The sequence below is a fragment of the Geotrypetes seraphini genome, chromosome 2, assembly GCF_902459505.1.
Source record: "Geotrypetes seraphini chromosome 2, aGeoSer1.1, whole genome shotgun sequence".
Lineage (NCBI taxonomy): Eukaryota > Metazoa > Chordata > Amphibia > Gymnophiona > Dermophiidae > Geotrypetes > Geotrypetes seraphini.
The window spans coordinates 316,703,873-316,718,537 of NC_047085.1; the positions used below are offsets into that span (position 1 = coordinate 316,703,873).

General features: G+C 40.0%; 1 protein-coding gene across 3 annotated transcripts in view; it reads left to right on the forward strand.

The window, feature by feature from the left end:
• ABHD5 (abhydrolase domain containing 5, lysophosphatidic acid acyltransferase) overlaps positions 1 to 14,665 on the forward strand; it is a 49,711-nt gene that overhangs the window by 22,804 nt on the left and 12,242 nt on the right. For all 3 annotated transcript variants that reach the window (XM_033930084.1, XM_033930085.1, XM_033930087.1), the window contains exons 3-4: positions 742 to 1,114; positions 11,494 to 11,648. In XM_033930084.1, the coding sequence (XP_033785975.1) occupies positions 742 to 1,114; positions 11,494 to 11,648 (528 nt within the window). The remainder of the gene's footprint in view (positions 1 to 741; positions 1,115 to 11,493; positions 11,649 to 14,665) is intronic.

The window sequence follows — 14,665 nt, forward strand, 5'->3', positions numbered from 1 at the left end:
CAGGTTGGATAGGCCATATAGTCTTTATCTGCCTTCATTTTCTTTGTATCTAAGTAAACAGTAAAACAGTTCAACTCCTGCTTAAACTTGCAAATGAATTATGCAGATAAGCTCCTGGCGTTTCTCATGTCGTTCTTTTCACTCTCTTTTTTTTTCTATTCCAAACAGTTCATTTAAATTCTTAGTCTCTAAACATTTAATTCATTATTGTATAAATGTCCTCAACTCCTCCAGTAACATACTAGGCAATTCTTAACCACTTGGATTATATTATTATTTATTTATTTATTTTTTGCTTTATCCTCACCACATTTACACGCATATGTACTAAATCCCCCTCCCTACCTCACGCATGGAATATTACTACTATTTAGGTTTCTGCCAGCTACATATGACCTGGATTAGTCACTGTGGAAGCAGGATACTGGGCTGGATAGACCATTGGACTGACCCAGTATGGCTATTATGTATGTTCCTGCATGCATTCATATGTAGATGTGGTTGGAAAGAATTCAATGAGCCATGTTTCCTATGAAAGCTATTTTAGTTGTAGCTATTTCCTTAATTTTTATAAAATTATTGAACTAGAAGTCAACAGGAGTAAAATTGCATTCATTTTGGGTTTTTTCTATTGGAAATGGGGAACTGGAGTTAAGCAGAATGAAGGCACTATACACTTATAAGACTGTTCATGTTGTGTCCAACCAGGTAAAAACATTATGCTTTTTCCTGTTCCTATAGGCATTGCAAGTCCTCACAGTAAACAGCATGTTCTCATATCAGGTGGCAATAAAATATGGACATTGATATTCAGTCAGACCTTTTCAAGCAAAACACCACTTGTTCTCCTGCATGGGTTTGGAGGGGGAGTTGGACTTTGGGCTCTCAATTTTGAAGAACTTTGCCAAAACAGGTCTGTGTATGCATTTGATCTTCTGGGCTTTGGACGCAGCAGTAGACCACAGTTCCAAATTGATGCAGAAAAGGCAGAAAACCAGTTTGTGGAAGCAATAGAAGAATGGCGGTTGAAGATGGGATTGGAGAAAATGATTTTACTTGGACACAACCTTGGTGGATTCCTGGCTACTGCTTTTACACTAAAATATCCTTCTCGGTATGTATAGATAATGCATGTGAGTAAGTATTGATTTTGTTTTTGTTAAATCTGTAGGGTCATTTTATTCATGTAAAGCTTTTTTGTTTGTTTTGCATTAGGCAGTGTGGTAGAAACATTTCTGAAGGTATAACAAACTGAAAACTTGGTTACATAAGCAGGAATTCTAAGCTAAAACTGGAAACATTGATCTAACCCTGAGTTGTTACTGTATGCAGTACATGGTAGTTTAAAAGTAGTTCGCTCTGCTTTTCAGAGTCTTTCTATACAGCATAAGCAGTGTTCAAAGTAGTAGGCCAAAGTACTTAAGTATTAGTAAAAATAAATGTATATTTTATTACTTAAAAGTACAGTGAAGAACACATCTAAAAATTTATTTAAGTGAAAGTAAAAAAGTTCTATTGCCTAATATAATACTTTTTGAATAAAAAGTAAAAGTACCTCAACTGCAATGAATGCTACAATTGTTAATGTTTTTATCCCAATAACTTTATGGCCCTGTGATTCAATCCACTTAGATTTTAGTAAAACTAAATTCTTGTACAATTCCATCCTATTCCTGAACAACTGGGTAGTCAATCCCATCTTGCGAGATCTCTTTGTAGGAAGCTTCATTTGTATAGTTTTGCTCCTCTTCTCTTACCTCCAGACTGCCCTCTAGCTTCCAGTTGTCTTCCTACAAGCGAGAAAGTAGGAGTTAATTTTTTCTGCTCATGTTTATTATCTTGTCTTCAGGATTTTTTTTGCTACTTTGGTACTTTTGTACTGCAGATGATCCCCCTTGTGGGACAGCTCTGGCTGTGGGAGATCACAGACTTTAAAAGGCAAAGTCTGCTTCCAGGGGGTTAGCTGCTTTGCAGTGCACCCACCTGGACAACCTGCATTCTCAGATCAGGGCTCAGGTACCATTCTCTTGGGAGCATTCCTCACCACAGGTTCATTCGCTAGTGGGTTTTGAGTGCAGGCTGTGTGGCTCCATGTCAGTTTATCCATGGAGCCATGGGGATGACTGCGTTCCTTTGTCCTTTAGCGTGTGTGTGGGTTCTGGGAGGGGTGGAGGTATCCGGCCAGTGTGTTGGGCCCAAGAGTCAGTCAGAAGAAACTGGCAGTTCAGGTTCCAGGCTAGGACTAAAGCAGAACGTGACTTAGAAGTGATCATTAGCGAAGACATGAAAACTGCCAATCAAGTGGAGAAAGCTTCATCCAAGGCTAGACAAATGATGGGTTGTATCCGTAGAAGTTTCGTCACCGAGAGCCCTAAGTCATAATGCCTTTGTACAGATCCATGGTGAGACCTCATCTGGAATATTGTGTACAATTCTGGAGGCCACATTATCAAAAAGATGTGCTGAGAATTGAGTCGGTTCAACGAATGGCCACCAGGATGGTCTCTGGTCTCAAGAATCTCCCATATGAGGAAAGACTGAATAAACTGCAGCTATACTCACTCGAGGAACGAAGAGAGAGGGGGGACATGATTGAGACGTTTAAATATATCACGGGCCGTATCGAGGTGGAAGACGATATCTTCCTTCTTAAAGGGCATCTGCTGAAAATCAGGGGAGGGCAATTTCATGGTGACACCAGGAAGTATTTCTTCACTGAAAGGGTGGTCGATCATTGGAATGAACTTCCACTGCAGATGATTAAGGCCAGCAGCGTGCAAGACTTTAAGTAAAAATGGGATATGCATGTGGGATCTCTAGCTGGGTGAAGTTATGAGGGTGGGTCATTAGGGTGGACAGACTTGATGGGCTGTGGCCCTTTTCTGCCGTCATTTTCTATGTTTCTATGTAAGCTTTTGCAGTTTCCATCTTGCAGCTCTCTGCACACAGCATGGCACAGTGAGTAACAGGCTGACAGCCTTAGATATTGATTCGGGGGTGTCTCAAAAATCACATTTTGGAAAGTTTGGCGAGTATTCCTGGGTTCCCTCACCTGAAAAATCTTAAAATCGCTGTTTTTTCAAATTTTAGTTTACCTTTCCTGGGGCATTTTTGGCGCTAAAATTGCTGCTGCGGTTGCCATCTTGGATTTCTTAGTTAACCATTAAAAAAGGGATGGTTAACAAGACTAAGAATGTTATAATGCCCCTGTATCATTCCATGGTGCAACATCATCTGGAGTATAGCGTACAATTCTGGTCTCCTTATCTCAAGAAAGATATAACAGCATTAGAAAAGGTTCAAAGAAGAGCAACCAAAATGATAAAGGGGATGGAACTCCTCTTGTATGAGGATAGACTAAAAAAGGTTAGGGCTCTTCAGCTTGGAAAAGAGATGGCTGAGGGGAAATATAATTGAAGTCTACAAAATCCTGAGTGGAGTAGAACGGGTACAAGTGGATCATTATTTTTTTTGGAGGGGGGTTTCCGTCAAACATTACAAAGACTAGGGGACAGTCGATGAAGTTACAAGGAAATAATTTAAAACCAATAGGAGAAAATATTTTTTTCAATTGGAGAATAGTTAAGCTCTGTAATGAATTGCCAGAGGTTTAGTAAGAGCGGATAGCGTAGCTGGTTTTAAGAAAGGTTTGGACAATTTCCTGGAGGAAAAGTCCATAGACTGATATTGAGAGAGACAAGGGGGAAGCCACTTCTTGCCCTGGTTCGGCAGCATGGAATGTTGCTACTCCTTGGATTTGGCCAGGTATTAGTGACTAGATTGGCCACCGTGAGAATGGGTTTCATGAATCTGCCGAGTCTTGTGACTCTGTTAGCACTGGGTGTTTCTTCCCCCAAGTGCGTGAGTCCCCAGCAACAGAGCCATGTGCAATCAGGGGAGAGTCTGCCTGTGGACGATTTAGATGATCCAAATACTGTTTTTATGCCTTGCACAGTTTTTGGGGGGTTTTTGGTGGGGTTTTTTTTTTTTTGTAAACTGCATTGAACTGTGAGGTATTGCAGTCTGCAAATAAAGTTGTTGTTTTTTGGTTCCAAAACTTCATTAGATTTTTGAAATAAACAATAACAAAGGAGAGAATATATGCTTAGAAAAATATATTCATAAATACAGACATATCCATAGCATAGGGTATTTGAAAATTCACATGAAACATGTTATTAAAACATCCAATCCAACCCATCTCCAATCCCTAACACAGTGACTCACATACCAACATCCACACACATGCATATATAATCATTCTTCTAACATACACTCAACCATTATTATCCACATATTAAGAACATAAGAATTTGCCTCCGCTGGGTCAGACCAGAGGTCCATCCCGCCCAGCGGTCCGCTCCCGTGGCGGCCCGCCAGGCCCATCACCTGTGCAATGATCCCTGACTATTCCTATAACCTACCTCAACTCCTATCTGTACCCCTCAATTCCCTTATCCTCCAGAAACCCATCCAAACCTGCCTTGTGCTCTGGCCTATCACGGCCTCCGGAAGCTTGTTTCATGTGTCCACCACCCTCTGGGTAACCATATCCTGTGGAATTTAGCCTTCTTGTAGCCATATTTCCCAGTCAGACATACAGAGTTCCACCAAAACTGAAAAGATAATAAGGACACATTCTTCCACGCTCTTAAAATAGTTCGAACTGCAATCGCAGTAAGAATTACTGTTAACCTCTTAATGACCTTTAGTTTTATTGACAGAATCATTAAAAATGTTGAAAACAGCTCCAGCATGCATTAGAAAAACATCTATATGTAATAACATCTGAACACGACTCCATACCTGTTGCCAAAAATCATAAACTTTAGGACAATAAAACAACATACGATCTAACGTTCCCTTATCACAGCAGCAGGACCAGCACAATAGAGAACATCCAGGGTTGAACTTATTCAGTTTAACAGAGGTCTACATCACATGTTGGATTATTTAAAAAATAGTGATTGTTTCATAGAAGCAGATTGACAGCAACATAGTCACTTGAGAAATATAAATTTCCATTGTTCATCAGTCAAAATGATATTTAATCCAAGTGACCAAATTTAATTCACTCAGACCCTCTGTTTTGTTTTTATTATTCCAATTGTACTAATGTTTTGTATCAATTAGATGCTTCATAACCTAATCCCATAATCTTTTTTTCACAATGAAAGTATACTTGGTTCAGACAACACCAGCGGTATTTTTGAACAGATGCTAGCTTTAAATGGCTACAATTCCACCATGCTATGAGCAAATCTGATGTGATGATTTATGTAGTTCTGAAAAAAGCTTTCAAATTATCTGATTGTAATATGTCTGCCATTGTATATATGCCTTGTTCCACCCATTCTTTCCATATAATATATCTACCATCAATGCAAATATTCACATTATCCCAAAGAAGGCACAAGTTTGATCTTTCAAAAGGAATTTCCAGTTTAGAGTTTACTTCCATAAGTGCCCTTTGAGTAGATCAAATCACAGGATTTAATTTCCAATTCTGTGAGAGTGTAACACCAACTAAGCCTTGCAATCTAAAAGCTCAAAGTAAATTTTGCTCTAACATGCACCGCTTTGGCAAATTATGCTGCTGATCAGGTATTAGCCAGTACATAGCCTGTCTCAGGATGTAAGCACTGTGATACTTAAGTTAGGAAAGTTTAATCCACCACAGTCTGTAGTACATTGTAAGGTCTTAAAAGTGATCCATGGTGGTTTATTTTACCAAATAAACCTACTAACCTCTTTGTCTAAATCTTTATATAAGGCAGGAGAAAAGTAGATAGGAATCATGGTCAGATAATACAGAATTGTTGGAGCTATTGTCATTTGCATAGCCTCAATGCGTCCCCATCAAGACCATTTGGGCATTAGTTTCTTAATCAAGTCTTTTACAGTGCCAAGTAACTTAAGTTCAGACAATGAAGTACGCACTTGTATTCCCAAATGTTTAAAGCCATCCGGCTATCCAAAATAAATCATGGGGATTTCAAATATAAAGTAAGCACTCACACAATAAATCAAAAAACAATAGTGCTTAATAATAAGGTAACTATAAAAATACACAGAATAAAATAGAGAAATGACAACTACTTCAGTGAAATGTGCTCAGACTACCAAGAACACATCAGTCATGGAAATAAACAACCAATGAACTGGAGAACCATCATTGTACATAACGTTCTCCTTATGCCAACCAAAGATGAGTAAAGAGTGCAAACTTATACAGCAAAGAGAAATTAGTAATAATAAAAATAATAATAAAGACTGCATTAATAAATGAAAACTAGATACTTATCTGATTGCTGCTTTTGGTTTAGGCAACACTTCCAGCTGAGTACAAAGTCCAACAAAATATAGATAGTCAAATGTCCAATCCCAAAATACAAAATCTGACAGAGTATCAGTGGTCAAATATCCAGTCCCATGTGTTCAAAGTTCAGTGAAAATTGAGAACAGTGTTCATTCAGTGAAATTCAAAATGCAGCAACACCAAATATCCATAAAATAGCAAAGTCTCCACTCCCTGACTCAGGCCAAGTTTCAGTAGCTCTTTCTTCAGGAGGAGTGGCGAAAGTTCATACTCCCACCACAGTGGAGCTCTGCAGCACAACAAAAAATGCGTCAGAAAAACTCAAAAGTGATAATGATAATCATTCTCTAAAAAACTACTAATCATATCCAAAAGCAAGAAAAATATGTAACATAAAAAATACAAACAAAACTATCCTACTTACACGGCAGACAGCCAAACAGTATTTCCAAGCTGGAACAATGTCGAACGCCGAGTAATATGAAAAATTGAGTTCAGCTGGCTCACTTGTAAACTGCTCAAACCGAGCAGTAACTCGCATAACATCATGACGCAACAGATGTAAAAAACTAAAACGAGGCTGGCTGCTATTTAAATGGAAAATCCTTGAATAGCCCTTGAGTACTTAACATTAACTTTGACTTAGACCTATTTATTTTATAGCCAGAGAAGCTTCCAAAATTATTGATGACTTCAAGTAAAGTGGACATAATAGCGCAGGCTCAATGAGAGAGAAACACGCCATCTGTATAAGCTGCTAATTTATACATTTCAGAACCATATGGAATCCCCTTGATATTAGGCTCCTGTCTAATTGCCAATAACAGTGGTTCAAGTGCTAAATCAAAAAGCAGTAGTGATGGGGCATCCTTACCTAGTCCTTTTGTATAAAATGAAATAAGGTGATATACAGTTGTTTACATTTAATCTAGGTGCTGTATATTGTGCCTTGACCATGTTACAGAAATTATTGTCCAGTCCAAACCATGCTAACACATCCAACATATAGAACCATTCAACTCAGTCAAATGCCTTCTCGGCGTCTGACACCAAGAAGGCAGGTGACTCCAACAATTTCGCAATTTGAAGCATCCTGGAAATACAACTGAGAATTATTTGCAGAATGAATCCCGTTTGTTCAGTTGCATTCAACTGCGGTAAATAAAGTGCCAATCTTCTTGCTAAAACTTTAACTTAGATTTTTACATCAATGTAGATTAATGAGATTGATCTATAGTTACTCAAATCTATTGGATCCCTTTCAGGTTTTAGAATTCAGGGAGTGTGTGGTGCAGTGGTTAGAGCCATAGCCTCGGCACCCTGAGGTTGTGGGTTCAAATCCCACACTGCTCCTTGTGACCCTGGGCAAGTCATTTAATCCCCCATTGCCCCAGGTACATTAGATAGTGTGAGCCTGCCAGGACAGATAGGGAAAAATGCTTGAGTACCTGAATGTACACCACTTAGGTTATAAGTGGTATATTAATGCTAAAAATAAAATAATAGAATTACAGTAAAGAACCATACATACACAATGTAAATGTGGAAGTAAAAGGCATATAAAATTCAACAGTATATCCATCGAGTCCCAGGGTTTTACCTGATTGTAATGCACCTTTTGCTTTAGCAATTTCCTGCACTGATTTAGGGGAATTTAACAATTAATCTATCATAGAAACATAGAAGATGACGGCAGAAAAGGGCTACAGCCCATCAAGTCTGCCCACTCTGCTTACCCACCCCCTGTCTATGCCCTAATGACCCAATTTCCTTATCTTGACCCTCGTAGGGATCCCACATGGGTATCCCATTTATCATGTTCTAGAATCCAGATAATTTATTAAAAAATGAGCCACAGACTTCTTTAGCACTTACTCATTCAGAGGAGTAGAGTTTCTTATAAAATTCCATAAATTGTTTAGAAATATCCACATTTTTTGTAAATATTGGGCACTCCCACTCTTAACAGCAGTAATATGTTTTCTATTTCTTTTTCCTTTCAAAAACATTGCTGCTAATGTACCTGCTTTATTTGAATATTCAAAATAACTAGCCAGATTAATAAATAGGTCACCTCTCGCTTTAGCGTTCAACAATTCATTATACTGATATTTAACCTTCAACAATTGCTGTAAGATTTCTGCATCCCACTTTTCAATAAGATGTTAAAGATTGTTAAGCTTAAACTCCAGTTCTACTGCATATACTCGAATATAAGTCGAGACCCCCCACCCCCCAAAGGAGGAAAAAATAATAATACAAAAAAAAATAAAAATAATAATAAAAAAAAATATATGGTTGACTCGAATATAAGTCGAGGGCTTAATATTCAAGTGCCATGCCCTGCCAGGATCTGCACCCAGTGTTCCTCTCTGCACTCGGCTCCCCTCCCTGCCAAGTTCTGCACCCAGCTTCCTTCCCTCCCTGCCCTGTACTCAGTCCCATTCACTACCAGGCTGTGAACCAAGCCCCCCTCTCTGACAGGCTCTAAACACTGTCCCACCTTCCTTCCCTGTACCCTCTTCCCCCTAAAAAGAGCCAACCTTATCAGTGATGTCACAATGGCTTGATTGTCCCATACTCCCCTCTGCCCTCTAACCCAGCCAGCAGATTACCAGTAACCATTCCCCTTAACTTAAACCACCTAGTGGTAGGCCGGGACAAGAGGGATCCCTCCCATCTCCTGCCACGGCCGACATTAACAATTACCACCCTCCCTCCCTTGTGTACCTGTTTGTTCCCTGGTGGTCCAGCGTGTATCCTGCGCTAAAATCCTCCAGAAGATTGTAAAGGTAAGTAGCCAGCAGCGCACCAGGGCCGGCATGCAGCAGCGAGCTTTATGTAATGCCAGCCTGCTCTGCACCACTCCTTGATAGGCTGCTGCGAGAACAGCGAATCCCGCCAAATTTTTATAGATATCAAGCCTTCATTCTGCGTCAAGGTATGTATTGGATCCTTCCTGAATTCCGGATTGACTGATCTTAGAGAGTCATCTCATATCCCCATTACGTTTGAGCCACATTTTGAGTATGAAGCTGCCCAGAATATACAAGGACAATATTTATTCTTTTATCCACCTGGAACACATTAAAATTCATTAATAATTTAACAGCTACTCCAATACAACAATCCACGTGTCAATCCCTATGGTTGAACTCCAAGATTCAAATTGGTGAATCTAAGATCTTCTGGAAACATTGACTGCAGGCAGGTATATGTACTTTGGAAGATGTAATTTCTAATTGGGATAATGGTAAATTTATTACAATTATAAGAATCATTTGGCATATCAAAATCTCAAGGATTTAAATGGTTGCAGTTGAAACAGGCCATTCAGAATGTGTTCCCTGATTAGCGACATTTAAAAATTCAGTACACCTTGCCGGGCCTATGTTTCCAGACAGATTTTTCAGGGGCATCAAGCCACCAAGTGGTACAAATTTAATATCTGAATACAGTGGAACCTTGGTTTACGAGCATAATTTGTTCCAGAAGCATGCTCGTAAACCAAGTTACTCGTATATCAAAGCGAGTTTCCCCATAGGAATGAATGGAAACTCGCATTGATTCGTTCTACCTCCTCCTCCCCCCCCTCGAGGCTACCGGCGCTGCTCCATCACCCCTTCCCCCCAGCTCTAATCGGCATCGCAACCCCCCCCCTGCAAGAACCGCATTGCACCCTTGTGCTAGAAGCGGCATCCGCCCGCCCTCCCTCCCAAACATGCTCCTTACCCCATCTGCTGCTTGTGCAAGTGAAAGAAAGCTCCCGCCTCTTGCCTGGGCTGGGCCTTGTGCATCTGCGCATGCTCAAGGCCTTCTGGCTCTCGTTCTCTCAGAGAGAACGAGATCTTGGAGAAAATGAGAGCCAGAAGGCCTTGAGCATGCGCAGATGCTCAAGGCCCAGCCCAGAGAAGAAGCAGGAGCTTTTTTTCACTCGCACAAGCAGCAGATGGGGTAAGGAGAATGTTTGGGAGGGAGTGCGGGTGGATGCCGCTTTCAGCTTGGGGGTGCGATGCGGTTCTCACGGGGGGGGGTTGCGATGCCGGTTCGGGGGGTGCGATGCCGGTTAAAGCAGGGGGAGTTGCTCGTGTATCGGAACATGCTCGGTTTGCAAGACAAAAGTTTGCTATATGTTTTGCTGGTCTTGCAAAACACTCGCAAACCGGATTATTCGCAAACCGAGGTTCCACTGTATTTGAATAAGAAACCTAAAACAAGTTTAAAAGACAATTTGGAGCATTGAGCTAAAGCAGCAGATTTCTGCTACTCAATGACCACGGATTTGGAGAATGAGATGTTCAGCATCTATGAGAGAAACTTGGTTTATTCTGTTATATAAAATTTTTTGGACCCCTGTTCGTTTACAAAAGTTGGATAGTTCAAAGTCTAATAGATGCTGGCACTGTCATCTTGAAGCAGGGACACTGGATCATTTGTTGTTTTATTGTCCCTTGATACTCAATTTCTGGAAATCGATATGAGGAAAGATTATTAGGATACTTGGTATTTTATGCCATTGACATATGAGATGGTTTTATTTGGAACATTATTGAAACCGAAGAATCAAGTTGGCAAACATAAAAGCAGACTTCTTTTAATTATGACAGGGGTTGCTATGCATATGATAACCAAGAATTGGAAAAATTATGACAGGTTAAACCTTTCCTTTTGGTGGGAAACATTGTGCTTACATTATAGGTATGAGAGAATGTATGCGGAACAAGTGGGAAATAATAAAAAATCAAAAAAGTCTGGGGTCCGTTGGAAACATTTATGAAAGTGTAGATTGGTTAATTGAAACAATCCTTAATTTTTGGATTTTTCCACAGACATCCAGATGTGGTGGGAGGGTATAAGGTGTTTTGTTTTTTTATATTTATGCAATTGTAAGTGCTATGTTCATATCTGTATGTTTATCTGTATGCACTTTTTCTTCAGTTTGAAAAATTAATAAAGATTAAAAAAATTATTATTATTATTTAAGTCTTAGATAGCATCCTATGCTTGTTTTGATTAATTTTACATTTTTGCATTAGAAATTTTAAGTAACAACATTTGCACAAGTTAATTAAAAGTTAATAAATCAAGTCTCTGTATGCTCTTAATTTTAGGAATAGAAACTGAAGATATATTTTTTTTTCTCTCTTATATTTCAAATATATTTTTATGAACAGGGTAAGCCACCTTATATTAGTAGAGCCCTGGGGGTTCCCAGAGAGACCGAGCAATGCAGATGAGCATAGACCAGTCCCAGTATGGATTAAAGCAGTTGGAGCCATGCTAAGTCCATTCAATCCTTTAGCAGGGCTCAGACTTGCTGGTCCTTTTGGTGAGTACTAATGGCTTTATCAAATTATCAATTACATGTCACTTTAAAAAAATTGTTGTTGGATAACTTTGTATACTTTATAAGTTTAAAATAATATATTAAGGCTTAGACTTGAGAGAGGACCATACTATGAAACCAAGGACTAAGAACAAGGCCTGTAATAAAAACAGGCCAAGCATACTGGAAAATTTTTACATGCTTGTCTGAGGCAATATTCTTCTCCATATGTCCAGCTGTTGATTCAGCTGAGGCAAGCACCACACCAGCACAATTGTGATTAAAGTCTATTGCTGTCTATGGGAGACATCGGGGGGGGGGGGGGGGGGGGAAATGTCTCTAATTTCAGTTTTGGGGCTAGGTTTATGGTCCTCCACCTGCAAAAAAAATCCCTTTCCTGAATTTTTGATGTAGCTCTCCAGGGCCATTTTTTGGCACAAAATCACTGCAGTAGTGGCAAATCTTGGATTTCCCGATTTAATTTTAAAAGCCTCTTATCTGCTTCAGAACACCCTGATTTGGATTAAAATCAATAGAGATGTACTCTTTATGTTGTTTTATCCCTGATTCATACCAGATTTACACTGGATGGCCGGCTGAGGAACGTTCGTATTCATGTGATGCAGGGCACATGATGGGGGCAGGAGTGCTGGGCTTGGACCCTCTGGTTCCTCTAAGGCAGGAGTGTCAAAGTCCCTCCTCGAGGGCCGCAATCCAGTCGGGTTTTCAGGATTTCCCCAATGCATTTGCATGAGATCTATTTGCATGCACTGCTTTCATTGTATGCTAATATATCTCATGCATATTCATTGGAGAAATTCTGAAATCCCGACTGGATTGCGGCCCTCGAGGAGGGACTTTGACACCCCTGCTATAAGATGATGGAGTCGCAGGTATCTCATTTTTTGGGTAAGAGATCCCCTGTAAAGCTCTTGATTCAAGAGTCGACGTCTTCAGTGAAGCGTATTTTCGCAGATGCTTCTGAGCCCATGGGGAGACAAGATGAGTCCCTATAGGGATCCTCTGGACATCCTGTTCAGGGCTTTACCTCTGATTTTGTAAGTCTAATTTATGGAAGGCTATGTGACTTATTGGGGTTGACCTACACTGTCTGGAAACACATCAATGCTTGTAAAGGGGGGGGGGGGGGAGGGGTTTGCCATCACAGGGCAAAGTTTTCCAGATGAAGCTGTATCTGCAGGAGCCACAGTTCAATCAAAAAGATTTGGGAGGACTGGGGGTCAGAGTCAATACCTTTATTCCCCCACATTGAGTGTCTGTTTTGGAGGATTCAGGGTCTCAGCCGGGTGCCACCAGTCAGTGCTGAGGAAGTTTGCTGTTTAATGTGGCATGGACATTGGAGTTTTAGTATGCTGCAATTTTTACTGGCTGCCTCACACTTGATTGACTTTTTCTCACTAACACATCTCGTACTGAGTATATTGTGATGATAGTTTTTGAATTGCTCTTTTTCCTCTTTTTGTGCTTTCCTGCTGTGGATTGGGAAGGGTTATTGCTTACTTGTTTGAAGGAGTTTTTTAAATGACTTATGATGAACTGAGGGCTCACTCTTTTTACAGCTTGGCTCTTTTATGATGAGTGCCTCGTTAGTCTTGAGGTCATTTTCTCCTTCATAGTTATTTGAAACAATTTTGCTTCCCTCTCACCAGTAGGAGGAGATTAAATATTTAGTGTACTTTGTGATTTCAGTTACCCCAACATTGACTGGTTAAATCAGTGATTCCCAACCCTGTCCTGGAGGAACACCAGGCCAATCGGGTTTTCAGGCTAGCCCTAATGAATATGCATGAGAGAGATTTGCATATGATGGAAGTGATAGGCATGCAAATTTGCTTCATGCATATTCATTAGGGCTAGCCTGAAAACCCAATTGGCCTGGTGTTCCTCCAGGACAGGGTTGGGAACCACTGGGTTAAATGTTACATCGGGGAGTGCTAGGGAGGTAAAATTCCTAGATGTCGTAAATGACTGCTTCTTGTTCCGGGAACCGATAAGAGGGGATGCTATTTTAGATTTGGTCCTTAGTGGAATTTAAGGCATAGTATAGGAGTTAACTGTGTTGGATCTGTTGGGAAACTGTGTTCATAACGTGATCAAATTTGAGCTGATACCAGGAGTAACATCGCAAAAGAAATCTACTGTAGGGGTGTTTAATTTTTGAAAGGGCAACTATGAAAAAAATGAGGAAAATGGTTAAAAAGAAGCTAAAAGGATCAATTGCAAAGGTTAAGTTTATAAACCAGGCATGGATGTTATTTAAAAATACCATCATGGAAGACCAGACCAGATGTATTCCATGTATCAACAAAGGTGGGAAGAAAAGGACATAAGAGCTGGCGTGCTTAAAAGATGAAGTGAAAGAGGTTATTAGAGCAAAAAAAATATCCTTTAAAGAATGGAAAAAGGATCTGAATGAAGAAAATAAGAAGAAATGCAAGCACTGGCAAGTTAGATGCAAAGCATTGATAAAGACAGCTAAGAGAGAATATGAAGAGAAACTTGCAAAAGAGGCAAAAATGCATATCAATTTTTTTTGGTACATCACAAGCAGAAAACCTGTGAGGGAATCTGTGGGACCAGTGGATGATCAAGGAGCAAAAGAGGCGCTCAGGGAGGATAAGGCCATAGCGGAAAGACTGAATGAATTCTTTGCTTTGGTCTTTACGGAAGAAGATGTAAGAGATCTACCTGAACAGGAAATGGTTTTCAAGGGTGATGATGCAGAGGAACTGGAAGAAATCTTGGTGAATCTGGAAGATGTACTAAGCCAAATCGACAAGTTAAAAAGTGATAAATCACCAGGTCCGGATGGTATACATCCCAGGGTACTAAAAGAACTCAAACATGAAATTGCTGACCTGCTCTTAGAGATCTGTAACCTGTCGCTAAAATCATCTATAGTACCTGAAGATTGGAGGGTAGCTAATGTTACGCTGATTTTTAAAAAGGGGAGATCGGGAAATTACAGACCGGTAAGCCTCATTTCAGTGCTGAGCAAA